The sequence below is a fragment of the Musca autumnalis genome, unplaced genomic scaffold (assembly GCF_047663935.1).
Source record: "Musca autumnalis isolate F117 unplaced genomic scaffold, ASM4766393v1 scaffold_2, whole genome shotgun sequence".
Lineage (NCBI taxonomy): Eukaryota > Metazoa > Arthropoda > Insecta > Diptera > Muscidae > Musca > Musca autumnalis.
Window position 1 is genome coordinate 216,440,478 of NW_027411755.1, and position 16,496 is coordinate 216,456,973.

Here is a 16,496-nt window from a genome sequence, read left to right on the forward strand (position 1 = left end):
TAGATATATTAGGATGTGCGAAGTATGGACCTTTTCGGCCACTCCCTTCAAGAGTTACCGTACGAACAATTTTTCCGCATATTTTTGAACTTTTGTGGGGGAGGTACCTGAAGGAGTAGACCGATATGACTTATCTTCGAACTTAAACTATGTTTGGACAAAATAATACTAAAGCCAGATTTTGGATCGAATCGGCAGATCCGTTCGAGAGTTATGTTGCGCTACAACCACCTCACACTCATAGGGGTTTTTTACTTTCAGTCTATTTTCTCAGGAAGTATGGACTTGCCCCTGATGAAACTTTTACCGCCGTGTGAATACCGCGGTGAATACAAGTTGCTAAAACAAAAATCAAAGCGATTCGAGAGCAGATCCTAAACTAAACTTATCCGAAATTTTATGTGGGAGGTACCAGAAGGAGTGGACCGATTGAGCCCATATTGGAACCTCATCTTAGTCTGGTAGACATTTCACGATTTGCAAAATATGGACCAAATCGGTTACTCCCTTCAAGAGTTATCGTACGTACAAATTTTCCGAAAATTTTCGAACTTTTGTGGGGGAGGTACCGGAAGGAGTGGACCGATATAACCCATCTTCGAACTTAAACTAAGTTTGGACAAAATATAACGAAAGCCAAATGTTGGACCGAATCCGTTGATCCGTTCGAGAGTTATCGTGCGCACCAGCCAGCCAGACAGACAGGCAGACGGACGGACATTGCTCAATCAACTCCAAATTGTCTAAAACACATTTCGTCCAAACATACTTGGGGTCTAAAATCATTATTTCGATGATGCACATTTTGCATAAATGCTGAGGGTATAAAAACGAAAGCTTCGGGAGATGTTAAATATTATAGCTACAATTTTCTTTTGTTTAGAGACCTATAATGAAATTTTATTTGGAACATTTCTTCTTTTGACACAATCCCCAAAAAGTGAAATTTTTAGGAGATTTTGACTACTATGTAGAATGAAGTTTTGTGGGACAAACCTTAATAAACTCAGATAAAGTACAACATTAACCGTAAAACGTGATCTTACTTTTGGCAGATTCCTGGCGTTTACGTACGATTTAGAGTTTTGGTGTATTCGGGGAGCTATAGTAACATTTTATGACAAATAATTTTCTAGAATATTTTGATCTGATACGATCACATTTTAAAGGAGTTATTAAAAGTTTTTGGAAAAGGGACCAAAAAGACCCGTTTAGTGACTCGCATGAATTTTAATTTTTTTCATAAAAAGATACCCCGCATTGTTATCAGTAATATTTTCAATGACAATTTATACCTAAAATGCAAGGATTCCAAGGAATCTGATTTCGAATATTTCAAAACATGTAGAAATGGGCGGAACTTGCCACGCCTATTTAAACTATTTAAACTTTCAAAACGCCGATACGAGTGTCTTATTTTTCGGTCCTCCTAAACACTTCATCCTCCTAGCCTTCCTAAAACAATTAATTTTAGAGAAATTCAGTCATATTATATAGGATATGACAACAGTTCGCGAATCGTGAAAACCTAACAAAAAACCTAAAAATGTGACCTGAACTTAAAAAGGAATTGCCGTTTTCAAGCAAAATCGTGAAAACCTAAATAAAACCCTAAAAATGTGACCTTTGACCGTGATTTATATAAAAATCCCTTTCGGTTATTTCATTTATGAACATTGTAGTTTCAGAATCCCCAAAAACTTCCCAGGTGTAAGCTCCATTCATTTAAAGTTAGTTCAGGCTCACCGTTTTTTTTTTTTATAACGAGGCGAAAATTATAAAACCTACGAATACATCATAAAGGTCAATCTTCAAAGAACTTTCACTGCTACATTTTCTTTAGTCCCTTACTTCGAAAGTTTCTCTTTTCATAATAATGTCCACTGTAGAGGCGAACTGTTCAACATTGAATAGTTACCCCGCCCACCAATGTCATTTTTTGAATATTTTTGTCCAACACCAGATTTCATAAAAAATCCCGTGGTTTTAATATGATTCTACTAAAAAAACTAAGTGAAAATTCATCTTTTCACAATAATGTACATTGCAGAGCTGAACTGCACACTACGGAAAAGTTGTCCAGTCCAAATAAACTTTTTTTTACTTGTTCACGGGAAATGTAATGTTTTTCATATGCTTCATTTAGCAATTACTAATTTTTTTTATTTATAACTCAACAAACTATCCCACATAAACCCTAAGGTGTTACTTCCTTTAACACGATGTATGGCACATGCATACATATATACTTATTCCATTAAAATCTCTACTCAACATTAGTTTTGTAACTTTAATGCCCTTAAAACTCAATGGAAATTTAAACAATTCCCTTTTTTGATGTTGTCTTCCGACACTGATTTGTTGATCCCACAGAATTTGTTGGTATGTATGTGTGTTTGCCGCAACATTTTTTTCCTCACCATTAAATGTTATTTTTTCATAACTTCTTTTTCCCGGTGAACATTTTGATTATATGTTTGTGTTTGTTTTTTTTACCTCTATTTTCATATCTCTTCCTACAACTGAAACTTCAAAATGACAACGACGATGATGATGACAATGTTACACCATGGCTGTGGATGTTAAATGCACCGTTGTGTCTCTGTGTGAATTCTTTTATGTGGCTTCCGCAGTGCACACAACACCCAGGTGTATCAGGTAACACGTTCCGGACATGAACATTGTGATGTTACCGAGGGTATTCTATTGGATATAACACCGCTCATAGTTGATGGCAGAAAGTTGGTAACACTGTACGATAAGGACCTAACCGAAGGAGTTAACTTGCTAATTGGTGAGTATAGATTATAAGGGAAAAACGAACAAACTTATAGAAATATATGTGAAAAGAAAATAAAAAAATGGTTTGTAACTAGTTCACATTGTTGATGTTTGTTGTTGGAATTGGTATAAAAAAAGGAAATATAATATATATGAAATGAATAGAAAATCAAATATAAAAGGAAATGTTAAAAAATTGTAGCTAATAGAAATACTATACTCTAAATAGAGTATAATAAAAACTAAACCCGTGTAAATTAATAAGGAGGTGAACCAACATAAAAGAGGGGCGTCCATATATTGTGCTCGAGAGACATGTTCCCCACAACACCCTTAAATATGTTAAATGTAAAAATTATTTCCCACGAGACAAGAACGGAACTCCTCTCACATCCGTACCCGATTTTATATTTAGCTCTATGACAAAAACCTATTTTTTATCACCAAATCTTAACAGAATATCTACGGGTTATTTGATAACGTGCCATGACGGATTAAAATCCTGGACCTATCCGTATTCAACACTCAAGCTTTGGTGAGATACAGTAGATGTCGGGAGTGGTCGCTGTGGTTGCACAACAACAAGTTATTGTTGTTGTAACAGTGTTTTATTATGTCTGTATATTTGTTCTCCTGTTCAATCTGGCTCTGAGTATATCTCCAGTCCCAGGAAGTGGCTACTTCGATTGGAGGTAACCATGGAGTTAGATGATTTGGTTTGGCGGGGCAGTTGAATAGGTTCTTAGTATCGTGCGGGCCAATGCCGCATACTGGGCAAATGTCTTGCACGGTGCGATCGATTCCCGCCCAATAGGATTTTAGGCGACTGCAATATCCCGAGCGTAATTGAGCCAAAACTACTATGACTGCATTCACACAATAAATGCTTATGGCCTTAGCAACTGTGTCTTTGTGAATGCTGTTCAAACCTGCCTGATATGGCTGTTGATCTAGAGGTTTTCTCCCATATTGTTGGACCTCCGTCTCTAGAGCATGAATATCCTTCTTGATATGCCTAGGTGTATCGGTGACCAGCAGATGGTGATTGGGATGGCTCTCACGGTAACACCCGAGCAAGTACTGCAACGATAGCATATCATTATGTTGCCGTACTCGAAGAATCTTTGCCTCCTCATGTAGATGGTCCACTGTAGATTTGGGGAGGCATCCTGTTGCTGTTCTCAGGGCGACGTTCTGACAAATTTGAAGCTTATCTCACTGCGTGTCACATAAATTCGGGGATCAAACTAGCGCCGCATAGCTTACCACAGACCGACCTATCGCTCTATTCGTGACCAACAAGGTTTCTTTATTTGCACCCCAAGTGCTGCCGGCTAGAGACTTGAGGACCTTGTTCTTTCATCTCAGTTTATCGCAGATAGCTGTAGCTTGCGAGGACGACGTGAAAGTGGTGTCCCCTAGAATTGTGGGGCAGTTTGTGGTCGGAATTCTGCTGCCATCGACCCTGATATTCAACTCTCTTCTATACTGCGCCGTCCATGTGGTGAACAGAGTGGCCGTCGATTTAGTGGCGGATATCTGCATATTCCTCGCGTGGAAAAAGATGGTAAGATCGGTTAAATTGGAGTTAAGTATCTCACAGATGTCATCAGGGTAGGTATCTGACGCCAGGATCGTACAATCATCCGCATACGTTACGATCTCAATGCCGTCTGGAGGGGGCGGAATATAGGAAAGGTAGAGGTTAAACAGTTCCGGAGATATCACCCCTCCTTGGGGAACTCCCTGTATTACTCTACGGGGCTTGGATTTCTTGTTCCTGATTCCACATACGACTGGCGACCACACATATAGTTGATTACCCAACGTTTCAGACTTGGCCGGAGGGTTGTCTGCTCGATGTGCTCGAACATCGTGGAGTGCTTGACAGTCAAGCGCCACCATCACTGTTCTATCACACGGCCGATACTGGTTGAGTCCTCGACAAATATGTGTGGAGATGGCGTGCAGTGCGGTTGTCGTGCTGTGCTGCTAACGGAATCCATGCTGATGATCGGCAAATTGCTAGCTTATTCTAATGCTGGGGAAGACTAAGGCCTCAAGGGTCTTCGCTACAGGTGACAAAAGCGAAATCGGTCTGTACGATTCACCTTTGCTGGCATCCTTGCCTGGCTTCAGTAGCGCGACCACCCTTCCCATTTTCCAGACTTCGGAAACAATAAGGGACTAGCGACAGGTTGAGAACTTTAGTGAGATACTCCACTCCCGGCTCATCCAGCAGTTTCAACATTACCATGGAATTTCCGTCAGGGCCCAACGCTTTAGATGATTTAGGGTTCCCGATGGCATTCGCAACATCATCCATTGTAACCTGTGGTGGTTCAACCTCGGCAGGAATAGATCTAATGCGACGTAACACTCTTCTCTTCGCTCTGTCACTCTCGGGGTGCGCGACAAGCTGTCGATTGAAGTAACTTGCACACCTCTTCGGGTTAGTCAACGTAACGTCCCCAACGTGACAGAGGTCCTGTACGAGAGTGACCTAACCGTACGCCGACAACTTCCAGTTTCAGCTCCCTGACTCTGGGGTCGTCGGGGTTGGTTCGACGAAGCTCATCACGTTCATTTGCTAATTCCGTCGCCTCTGCTGGGAAATTTGGTCTTACTTCGGGTATTTGACCAGCAGGTATATGGCGAGCGGCTGCTGCATTGATGATGTCTCGGAACGTCCCTTCCGCTACCCGAACATCAGAAGGATTGGGCAATTCTCTGAAGCGGTGATTGGTGAACTCTCAGAAACTCGGCCAATCAGCTGTCCCCTGATTGAATGTGCGCCGTTCAGAGGTCATGAATTCGGGTAGTATGCTGATGAAAACAATTTTAAAGGGATGGTCTTACCCAAGAGAAACTATGGGTTGCCAACTGAAGTTGTTCGTCAAACTAAATAACACGATCGTTATACCTTGTGAATTGTGGCACTCTCCGCGAATTCTGATAGGGGCGTCCTCAGCTAACAATCAATTCAACTTGCGCTATACTCATCTGATCATTACCTAGGACTTAATGCCACAACTCAGGATGTACCTAAGTTTCCATAAGCAGTGAAGATATACACTTAGCAACTCTATCTCTGCTGTACCACACCCTATTGTTAACTTGACAAATGAAAAATGTAGCTACACACCTTAAACCGGGAGGTGCCGTTATATGAACCTGTACCAAAAACAGGAACTATGTTCACAATTTTTGGTGGAGAACTTTCGTGACGATGGAGACCTTAAAATGTCAAATTACAGCTATTTCAGTTAACCCTTTCGGTGCTTCTTTTTTGTTTCTGATCTGAAAAATATATTTTTCCAATTTTATATATACTTAAGCCCACTGAATAATCGAAACTAATTTTTTAAAATTTTGTTTGGAAAAGTGGTTTTTGGACACTAGAAATAAAACTAAAATGTTCAATATTAATTAAATTAATTAAAAAATATTCAAGTTTCTAATTCAATTTTATCTTATAGTAAAACCAGGAGAAGAGGTCTTCTTATAGAAGAGCAGGACGTCTTCTCATAGAAGAGCAAAAGGTCGTCTCATAGAAGGGCAGGATTTCTTCTCATAAAACGGCAAGATATCTTCTCATAGAAGAGCAGGAGGTCGTCTCATAGAAGAGCAGGACGTCTTCTCATAGAAGAGCAGGACGTTTGCATATAGAAGAACAGGAGGTCTTCTTATAGAAGAGCAGGAGGTCCTCTCCTTGAAAGCAGAAGGTCCTCTCATAGAAGGGCAGGACGTCTGCTCATAGAAGGGCAGGATGTTTTTTCATGTAAGAGCAGGAGGTCTTCTCATAGAAGAGCTGGACGTCTTCTCATAGAAGAGCAGGACGCCTTTTCACAGGAGGGCAGGATGTCTTCTTATAGAAAAGCAGGAGGTCGTCTCATAGAAGAGCAGGAGGTTGACTCATAGAAGAGCAGAACGTCTTCTCAAAGAAGATTAGGACATCTTCTCATAGAAGAGCAGAGTATCCTCTCCAAGATGGGGGAACTTTTTATGTAAAAGCAGGAGCTCATCTCATAGAAGAGCAGGAGACCTTCTTATAAAAAAAACAGATGATCTTCTCATAGAAGAGCAGGAGCCCTTTTTATAGAAAAGCATAAGGTCTTCTCATTGAAGACCAGGAGGTCTGCTTATGGAAGTCATGAAGGTTTTTTTATAGAAAATCTGGAGGTCTACTTTTAGAAATTTTTGGGGGTATTCACATAGAAGGTCTTCTTATAGCATATCTGGAGGTCTTCTTTTAGAACATTAAAAGCTTCTTATAGAAGACCTAGGGTCTTCTTATAGAAGATCTGGTGTCTTCTTGTGGAAGATCTGAGGCATTCTTTTAAAAAAACTGGAAGACTCCTTTTAGAAGATCTGAATGTCTTCTTATAGCAGATCTGAAGGACTTCTTATAGAACACCTGAATGTCTTCCTATAGAAGGGCTGGAGGTCATCTTGTAGAAGACCTGGGCACCATTTTATAGAATATCTGGAGGACTTATTTTAGAAAATCTGCAGGAATTGTTATACATGATCTGGAGGTTTTCTTATGGTAGAACTGGAGGTCTTCTTATGGTAGATCTGAAGGTCTTCGTATAGAAGGCCTGGAGGTCTACTTATACAAGATCTGGCGGTCTTCTTATAGAAGATCTAGGGGTTTTACTATAGAAGATAAAAAATCGTTAATATAACAAATATTTCAACTAAACTTAAAAGTGACCAAGGCATATATGTATGGGCTTCCACTGGATCATCTGGTTTTCCCTAATATTTCCGTATAAAGTACACATATTAATCTTGCTTATAAACCAAGAACGGCGAATCCCCGTTATTGATTTTTTTCTACCCAAAAAAAATTGTCTATTGGGAAATTAAATACACTGCAAACTACTACTTCTGTAATTCTCCATTAACCTCCATTTCCCCATCCACAGAAAGTCTAAAAAGTTATTTGTTTCTACAATTGCATATATGGGGCCAATTCAGTCAGTCATTCATTTTTGTTATTCCTACACAACAGAAATGCCTCTTAACCTCTTTTCAAAGTCGCTTACAAAACATTTCCCATTGACAGATAACAGTGTTACAATACCGCATAAAACAAGGCAATGACATGACAAAAACTGCAGTTAACGTTGGTGTTTCATGGATTCAATGTGAATTGTGTAGGGAAAGGGAATTACAGGGGAGGAATATGGAGCGAGGAAGCACTAAAGTAGTTCTTTCATTTACATTCTCTTTTTCTTGTCATTCATTAAACAACGACGATGACGACCCCTGAGTGTGAACGCATTGAATATAAAAATGGGTTGGGTGGATGTCAGGCTGGCTAATGGTGCTGGTGGTAGGTGTGCTCAATGTTTGTTTGCTTAAAGTCGACGTTTACATGTGACGTCTAGTTATCTTTCCCATTCATTGAGTTGAGCCCGGAATTATAGTTAACACAAACTGTAACACTACAGTAGTCAACTGTATAATGAAGGTAGGTATACCGGAATTGCTTTTGGTTAAAGCAAAATAAACAAAAGTCATTTAGAAAGTGTATTGCAACATTGAGAATTGCTTTTTTCTTTCATCCTTTCTTCCCTTGGTTCATTCATAAAGTTTGAACGGAAGATTAGTGGTATGATGTTATAGATCATGGAAGTGAATTAAGCGGGCAAAAAGTTTATGTGAGAAATCAATGGAATAGTAAAAGTTTGCTTACGGCAATCTGTCTAGTGGGAGTAATTTTTTCATGAGGTTTAATAAGTACCCTTAAATAATGTGAAGTGGCAAAAAAAATGTAAAAATGAAGAAGTAAGAACGGCGTTATGTTGGCCCGGGCCGATCTTTTTATAACCTCCACCATGAAGTGTGTTAAAGTAAATATGAACAATTAGTTTCCTTTCGTTTATGAAAGGAAATGAGCAGAATATCTGAACTAATAGCACGAGGGCTGAACGATAACTATCTGGCCTAACAATGAAAACGCGAATATTTACCATCAAAAACGGTTTTATTGTTTTTTAAGTAGTCTCCAGTATGATTCATACACATTTTCGTGCGCTCAAAACTATTTGCGAAGAACTTTTTCCACTCCGAATTAGACAACTCCAAAACATGGTATTTGAACGCTTTTACAGCATCTTCAGACAACAAAAATCGTTGTTCACGCCTTTTTTTTCTTGATGTGCTGGAATCAAATGAAGTCACTGGATCCCCAGTCACGGCTGTACGGCGGATGAACCATCAACTCCACGTTTTGTCCGGTCAAAGAGGCGCTGGTTTGAATCGATGTATGAGATCTCGCATTGACATAATGCAGAACGATTCGTCTTTTCTTGTTCGTTTTTTCGAATTTCTCAGGAAACTTCAGGCAAACAAATTGAAGTGTAACACTCAGAATTAACCGTCCCACATTTCTCAAGCCGTATAGTCGCCACACGGTCAGTTCAGCCGAAGAAACAGGCGACTTTTTGCTTCGAAGTGCTTCTTACATGAACAACTTTCGTTTGATTTGGCTCGCTTTCGAAGACCCAAACGGTCGATTCCTGCTGTTGTTTAAGGATCCTAGATCCTAGATTCGTCGACTGTGACGATCTTATAAACGTCGTTTGAAGCACCACGATCGATTTTATGCACAATTTCTTTGAACCAATTCACAGGAGCCTTTTTTGAGCGATTCCATTTTTTTGCAAAGTTATTTTTTCAAGTCACTGACAACAACAATTAAAATGGTCGTACGACAAACTGTTCTAAGTAAGTCTAGGCAAAAAACTGTCAAACTTTCCAACAAAAAATTCAAGTGGCGTCTGGCAATACGCGTTGTTGCCTAGGCCAGGTCGTTTTCGTGCAGCCCTCGTAAATACTCCCTTTAAAAGATTCATCATGTGACGACATTGTTAATCTTTCCAAAACATGAATCAATACCTGCAATTTTCCGAATTGACATTCTGTCTCCTCTGGAAAAACAAAATATTAAATTACAGCACTCTCGGTTCGAAGATTTGACACCTGAACCACGAAATACATAAAACCTGTACATACATGGATAGTTCGTCTGCGAGTAAGTTTTCTGGTAGAAAAACTAAAATCTTAAAAAAAACTTAAATGGTGGTCCCACTTGTATGGGAAGCTGTAACAAAAATATTTCTAAACGTAGTATCGATCTGATTTTTCAGTAAATGCTTTAAATAAGTAAAAAAAAATAAATTTGAAATTTACCATATATTTTCCGTGAAAAACTAGTCCTTTAGAAGATTCTAGTGACTATTGAGAACCTCAACTGTCCAATTACAGCTACCTCGGTTAAAAATTTTAGCTAAACCCCTCAAAATACCGAAAATCCGAAGTTACCGTTGTATGGGGGCTATATCAAACCATGGACCTATGTTAACAATTTTTAGTGAAGAAGTTTTGTGACAAATAAGAAGAACCTCAAATGTCAAATTACAGTTAGATTGGTTAGAATTCTAGGTAAAATCATCAACATACCGAAAATCGGGGGATACCGTTAGTAGGGCTCTATACCAAAGCATGGATCTATGTTGACTATTTTTAGTGAAGATGTTTCGTGACCACAGAGAACCTCAAATGTCAAATTATGGCTAGATCGGTTAAAACTTATACCTAAAACCTTCAAAATACCGAGAATCGGTAGGTATCGTTATATGGGGGATATACCAATGCATTGATCTATGTTGATGATTTTCAGTGGAGAACTTTCGTGACTACAGAGAACCTCAAATGTCAAATTACATCTAGATCGGTTAAAACTTGTAGCTGAAACTAACAAAATACCGAAATCGGGAGGCACCGTTATAGGGGGCTATACCAAAACATGGATCTATGTTGATTTTTTAGTGATTTTTAGTGAAAATGTTTCGTGACAGCTGAGAACCTCAAATGTCAATGTACAGTTAGATCGTCTAAAAATTGTAGCTAAAATACTCGTAATACGGATTAACGATTTTTGGTGGAAAAGTTTCGCAACCACAGAGAACCTCAACTGACAAATTACACTATGCGACACGAAAATTTTTAATCATATTTTGATACCGCAGCGTGATAGAAGACCAACAATAAGACGGGATTAGCAAATTAGCGTGATGAGCTTCGTCGAACCAACCCCGACGACCCCAAAGTCAGGGAGCTGACAGGCGGGTCGGTGTACTTAAGCGGAACAAGTTGTTAAATCATCTGAAGAGTTGCAACATTGGAGCCGGTATAAGTTAATTGTGGACAACGGTTAAGCCACTCTCGAACCCCGGAAGGAGGGATGACAGGACCTCAGTCACGTTTGGCGACATTACGTTGACTTACCCGACGAGGTGTGCAAATTACTTCAATCGACAGTTTGTCGAGCACCCCGAGAGTGACAGGGCGAAGAGGAGAGTGTTACGTCGTATTAGATCTCTTCCTGCCGAGGATGAACCACCACAGTTTGTTGCGAATGCCATCAGGAATGCTAAATCATCCAAAGCGTTAGGCCCTGACGGAATTTCCTTGGTAATCTTGAAACAGCTGGATAAGCCGGGAGTGTAGTATCTTACTAAAGTTCTCAACCTGTCGCTAGAATTTCCTTGGTAATCTTGAAACAGCTGGATAAGCCGGGAGTGTAGTATCTTACTAAAGTTCTCAACCTGTCGCTAGAATTTCCTTGGTAATCTTGAAACAGCTGGATAAGCCGGGAGTGTAGTATCTTACTAAAGTTCTCAACCTGTCGCTAGCCACCCTTATTGTTCCCGAAGTCTGGAAAATGGGCAGGGTGGTCCCGCCACTGAAGCAAGGCAAGGATGCCAGCAAAGGTGATTCGTACAGGCCGATTTCGCTTTTGTCACCTGTAGCGAAGACCCTTGAGGCTTTAGTCCTCCCCAGCATTAGAAATAGCTATCAAGTTGCCAATCATCAGCATGGATTCCGTAAGCAGCACAGCACAACAACAGCGCTGCACGCCATCTCCACACATATTTGTCGAGGACTCAACCAGGAGCAGCCGTGTGATAGAACAGTGATGGTGGCGCTTGACTTATCAAAAACCTTTGATACTTTCAAGCACTCCACGCTGTTCGAGGACATCGAACAGACAACCCTCCGGCCTAGTCTGAAATGTTGGATAATTAACTAGATGTGTGGTCGCCAGTCGTATGTGGAATTCAGGAACAAGAAATCCAAACCCCGTAGGGTGAAACAGGGAGATTCCAAAGGAGGGGTGATATCTCCGGAACTGTTAACCTCTACTTTTCCTGTATTCCGCCCCCTCCATACGGCATTGAGATCGTAACGTTTGCGGATGATTGTACGATCCTGGCGTCAGGTACCTATCCTGATGACATCTGTGAGAGACTGAACTCCTATTTAACCGATCTTACCAAATTTTTCCACGCATGAAATATGCAAATATCCGCCGCTAAATCGACGGCCACTCTGTTAACCACATGGGCGGCGCAGTATAGAAGAGAGTTGAATATCAGGGTCGATGGTAGCAGAATTCCGACCACAAACTTCCCCAACATTTTAGGGGTCACATTCGACAACACTTTCACGTGCATGCCGCAGCTATCTGCGATAAACTGAAATGTAGGAACAAGGTCCTCAAGTCCCTAGCCGGCAGCACTTGGGGTGCAGATAAAGAAACCTTGTTGACCACGTATAAAGCGATAGGTCGGTCTGTGGTAAGCTATGCGGCGCCAGTTTGGTCCCCGAATTTATGTGACACACAGTGGGATAAGATTCAAATTTGTCAGAACGCCGCCCTGAGAACAGAAACAGGGTGCCTCCTTAAATCTACAGTGCATCATCTACATGAGCAGGCAAAGATTCTTCCAGTACGACAGCATAAAGAAATGCTATCGTTGCAGTACTTGCTCGGATGTTACCGTGAGAGCCATCCCAATCACCATCTGCTGGCCACCGATACACCCAGGCATATCAAGAGACGGCGGTCCAACAATATAGGAGAGCACCTCTAGATCAACAGGCATATCAGGCAATTTTGAACAGCATTCACACTGGCGCAGTTACTAAGACCATAAGCAATTATTGTGTAAATGCAGTCATCGGAGTACTTCCCCCATCTATCGCAGCTGAAGAGCGTCAGCTGCTACGACAAACCAGAGTAGTTTTGGCTCAATTACGCTCGGAATATTGCAGTCGCTGAAGAGCGTCCGCTGCCACGACAAACCATAATAGTTTTGGCTCAATTACGCTCGGGATATTGCAGTCGCCTAAATTCCTATTGGGCGGGAATCGATCGCACCGTGCAAGACATCTGCCCAGTATGCGGCATGGTCCCGCACAATACTAAGCACCTATTCAACAGCCCCGCCAAGCCTACTCCGGCTGTTTGCTTCAATCGGTTTGATATCTACAGACTAAAATCCGAGCAAAACCCATTATGGAAATTGGACCTTGAAGATGAGGTCGAATGGATTTTATGTGTTCACAATTATTATTCTTTAGGACGAGAGCTACAACTTGGCCCCACAAGTAATCCCAAATTCCAAGCGGTTTAGAATATATGTGCCTGATAAGATGATCCCTTTTGACATCCAAGCCTCAGGACTTTGGTGGCCCATAACGGCGAACGTTGAAGTGATAGGGAAAAACGCCGTGACTCGGGTCTGCTTATTTTTGGTCTTCTATCACGCTGTGGTGTCAGAATGTGGTTAATAAACCATGACTGAAAAAATGACACACAGTGTTACAGATGGTTCGGTTAAAATTTGTAGCCAAAATCGTAAAAATACAAGGGAGCTGTACTAAATCGTGGACCTATGTTGACAATTTTGGTGGACACTGAGAACCTTAAATATATAATAAAAGCTAGTTCGGCTAAAATTTTTTGCTAAATTCCGCCAAATCGGTGGCATCGTTATATGTGTCTATAACAAAGCAGGGACCAATGCTGACGATTTTTGGTTGAGAAGTTTCTCAACCACAAAAGAACGCCAGTCCCACAACTTCAAATATTATGACCTAATTTTTGGTTTTCTTAGTTTCGATATGATAACTATAGAATTCCGTATAGAGATTAAAAAACGGTGACGACCAAATATTGGGATTTTGGCCACGAAAATCGATTTGTGTACGTAACTAGCTCTTTATAACTTAAGTACAGTCAACCTCGAAAGGAAAACAAGAACCACATATTTTTTGATTAAAAATATAAGAGAAACTGTGTTACTCCATTATCCGGGAAAATCGATTATCCGTAATGCCTCCGGTCCCGACCATTATGGATAATCGAGGTCCGACTGTATTTCTAAGGTTTTTCGTCTGTTCAATACCCAATTTACTTTGTAGTTATTAATTTGTATAGCTGTTTTGTGCTTATCCTATTATACAAACCCCTATCAATAGCTGATAATTGTATACTACAATAGAAAAGTGCTGGTACTTACATGTCTCCAGTTGCAAAAGAAAAATATAAATATAATTTATTTTACATAAAAACTACTTATCCTCAAAAACCCATATATGTAAACATACATATACATATGTATGTATGTGTGTCAAATCCCTACAACCTACGAAAACATTTAAAACATTTCACTTGACCTTATCTGCGCGACATTGCCAAAACACTCAAGCTGGGTGTCCTTTTTAATAAAGGTTAAATATAAATAAAAAGAGTTAAATGCCAAAAACATCAACCCAAAGAGTCACTCTGTAGCACACTTGCACACAAAAACAACAACGAGTTGAATCAATGCCCACAACAACTCCTTGTTGTGTCATTTGCATAATTAGCCCTATTGTTGTCCACATTTGTGTAAATTAAGTAACTAAGTGTCTTTGCTTGTTTTTAATGTCAAGAGCCAACCTCTGCAATTTCCTACAATATCAATGTCAAAATATTTACTTCTCATTAAATGGTTTGGTTTTTACGTGTTTCTGTTTTTTTTCATATTACGTGCTGCTGCTGCTGCTCTTCAGTGGTCTCTGAACTATGGGGATCCCAATGTGTCCGTCTCAAGGTCACCACAAAAACCGAAAATTGCGGTGAGAGTGCTGATTGCTCCGGTAAAGGTGTTTGCTACTCCAACACCGACATGGAAGAGTATGAATGCCAGTGTTGCAGTGGCTTTGCTGGACCACACTGTGAAGAGATTGATGCCTGTACACCAAGTCCCTGTACAAATAATGGCATATGCGTTGATTTGTCACAAGGTCATGAGGGTAATTCCTATCAGTGTCTCTGTCCGTATGGTAAGTAGTGCAAAATTGTTTTCGTTTGTTGTATTTCTTGTTTATGTTTTAAATAAAAGCAATCAAGTGGTTGTTGTAAAACGGTGAGTGAGTGTTGTTATGTGGTATGTATACTCATATACATTTTTAGTGAAAAAGCTAAAAAATTGATTAAGCTAGTTTTGGAGAATAAGAAGGGTGCATGGTGCGCGTTAACTAAGTTTAAATGAAAGGTGCTATAATGTTCATAGATGAGAAAAACCGAAAAACAAAAAAAAAATCGCCGGAGGGATTCTCAATAAATCACGGTAAAAGTTCAAATTTTTAGGGTTTTTAGGTGTTCACGGTTTTGTTTGGAAGTCGCAAGTCCTATCGTAATGAGTCTAAAAAAATATTGTAACAGGGAACATATTCGACAAGACTGATCTTTAAGACTTTTTCCTAGGTTTTACCATTTTTGAGCTACAGAAGTTCAAATTGGGACAATGCACTGAGTGTATCGCCACCTTATAAAACAATGTCATGTACGGTGGCCTTAACTAGCTTTAAATAAAAACTAGTTATAAAACAATTTCATGTCATAAAACAATGACATCTATGGTGGCCTTAACTAGCTTCAAATGAAAACAGCTTACATCTGGAAAGTTTTTTTGCGGATTCTGAAACATCAATGTTCAGAGATAAAAAAATCCAAAAACGAGAAAAAAAACCAACGGAGTGATTTTTAAATTAAGCGCTTTCCAAGTGCACATTTTTAGGTTTATTTTAGGTTTTCAGGATTTTGGATTGCAAACGGCAAGTCCTTTCGAAATGGGATAGAAGAAAGTGTTATAGCGGTGCCGATTCCAAGCAAAATCTTGAAAACCTTAAATAAACCTAAAAATATGAACTTTGACCGATATTTATTTAAAAATCCCTCTATTGATTTTATTCTTGTTTTTGGATTTTTCTTATCTCTGAACATTGCTGTTTCAGAATCCGCAAAAAAACTTTCCGCAATGAACTTCTATAACTCAAAAAATGGTAAAACCTAAAAAAATCTCAAAAAAGTCAACCTTGTCGAAAATGTTCACTGCTGCAATATTTTCCTTAGTCCAATAACCCTGCAAATGTGAACTTTGAGAGCGATTTATTTGAAAATCCCTCCGGCGATTTTTATTTTTTTTTTTGTTTTTTTTTTTTTTTTGATTTTTCTCATCTATAAACATTGTAGTTTCAAAATCCGCAAAAACTTCCCAGATGTAAGCACATTTCATTTAAAGTAAGTTAAAGCGCACCTTGGTGGTAGTACATATCAACTAAAGTTGTGTTTTATTGTGTAAAATTGTAGAACCCACTGAGCAATATTATTTACTTAGGTGGCCCTCTACAGGGTGACGTAGGGGATGAAAGATACCAAGCAACGGTCCTGACTTATTTTAACTTGGCAAAGCCCAGGATTTATCTTTACCCGTCTTTGAAGATAGTGAGCTAACATGTCACCCATAAGTAAGATAAAAACGTGGGTTTGGGCGTCGTGTTAGTAACCCACCCCTAGAAAAAAACAT

General features: G+C 39.7%; 1 protein-coding gene across 5 annotated transcripts in view; it reads left to right on the forward strand.

The window, feature by feature from the left end:
- Positions 1 to 16,496, forward strand: part of wry (delta and Notch-like EGF repeat containing weary) — a 260,765-nt gene that overhangs the window by 183,192 nt on the left and 61,077 nt on the right. For all 5 annotated transcript variants that reach the window (XM_073970872.1, XM_073970871.1, XM_073970873.1 and 2 more), the window contains 2 exons: positions 2,634 to 2,794; positions 14,698 to 14,970. In XM_073970872.1, the coding sequence (XP_073826973.1) occupies positions 2,634 to 2,794; positions 14,698 to 14,970 (434 nt within the window). The remainder of the gene's footprint in view (positions 1 to 2,633; positions 2,795 to 14,697; positions 14,971 to 16,496) is intronic.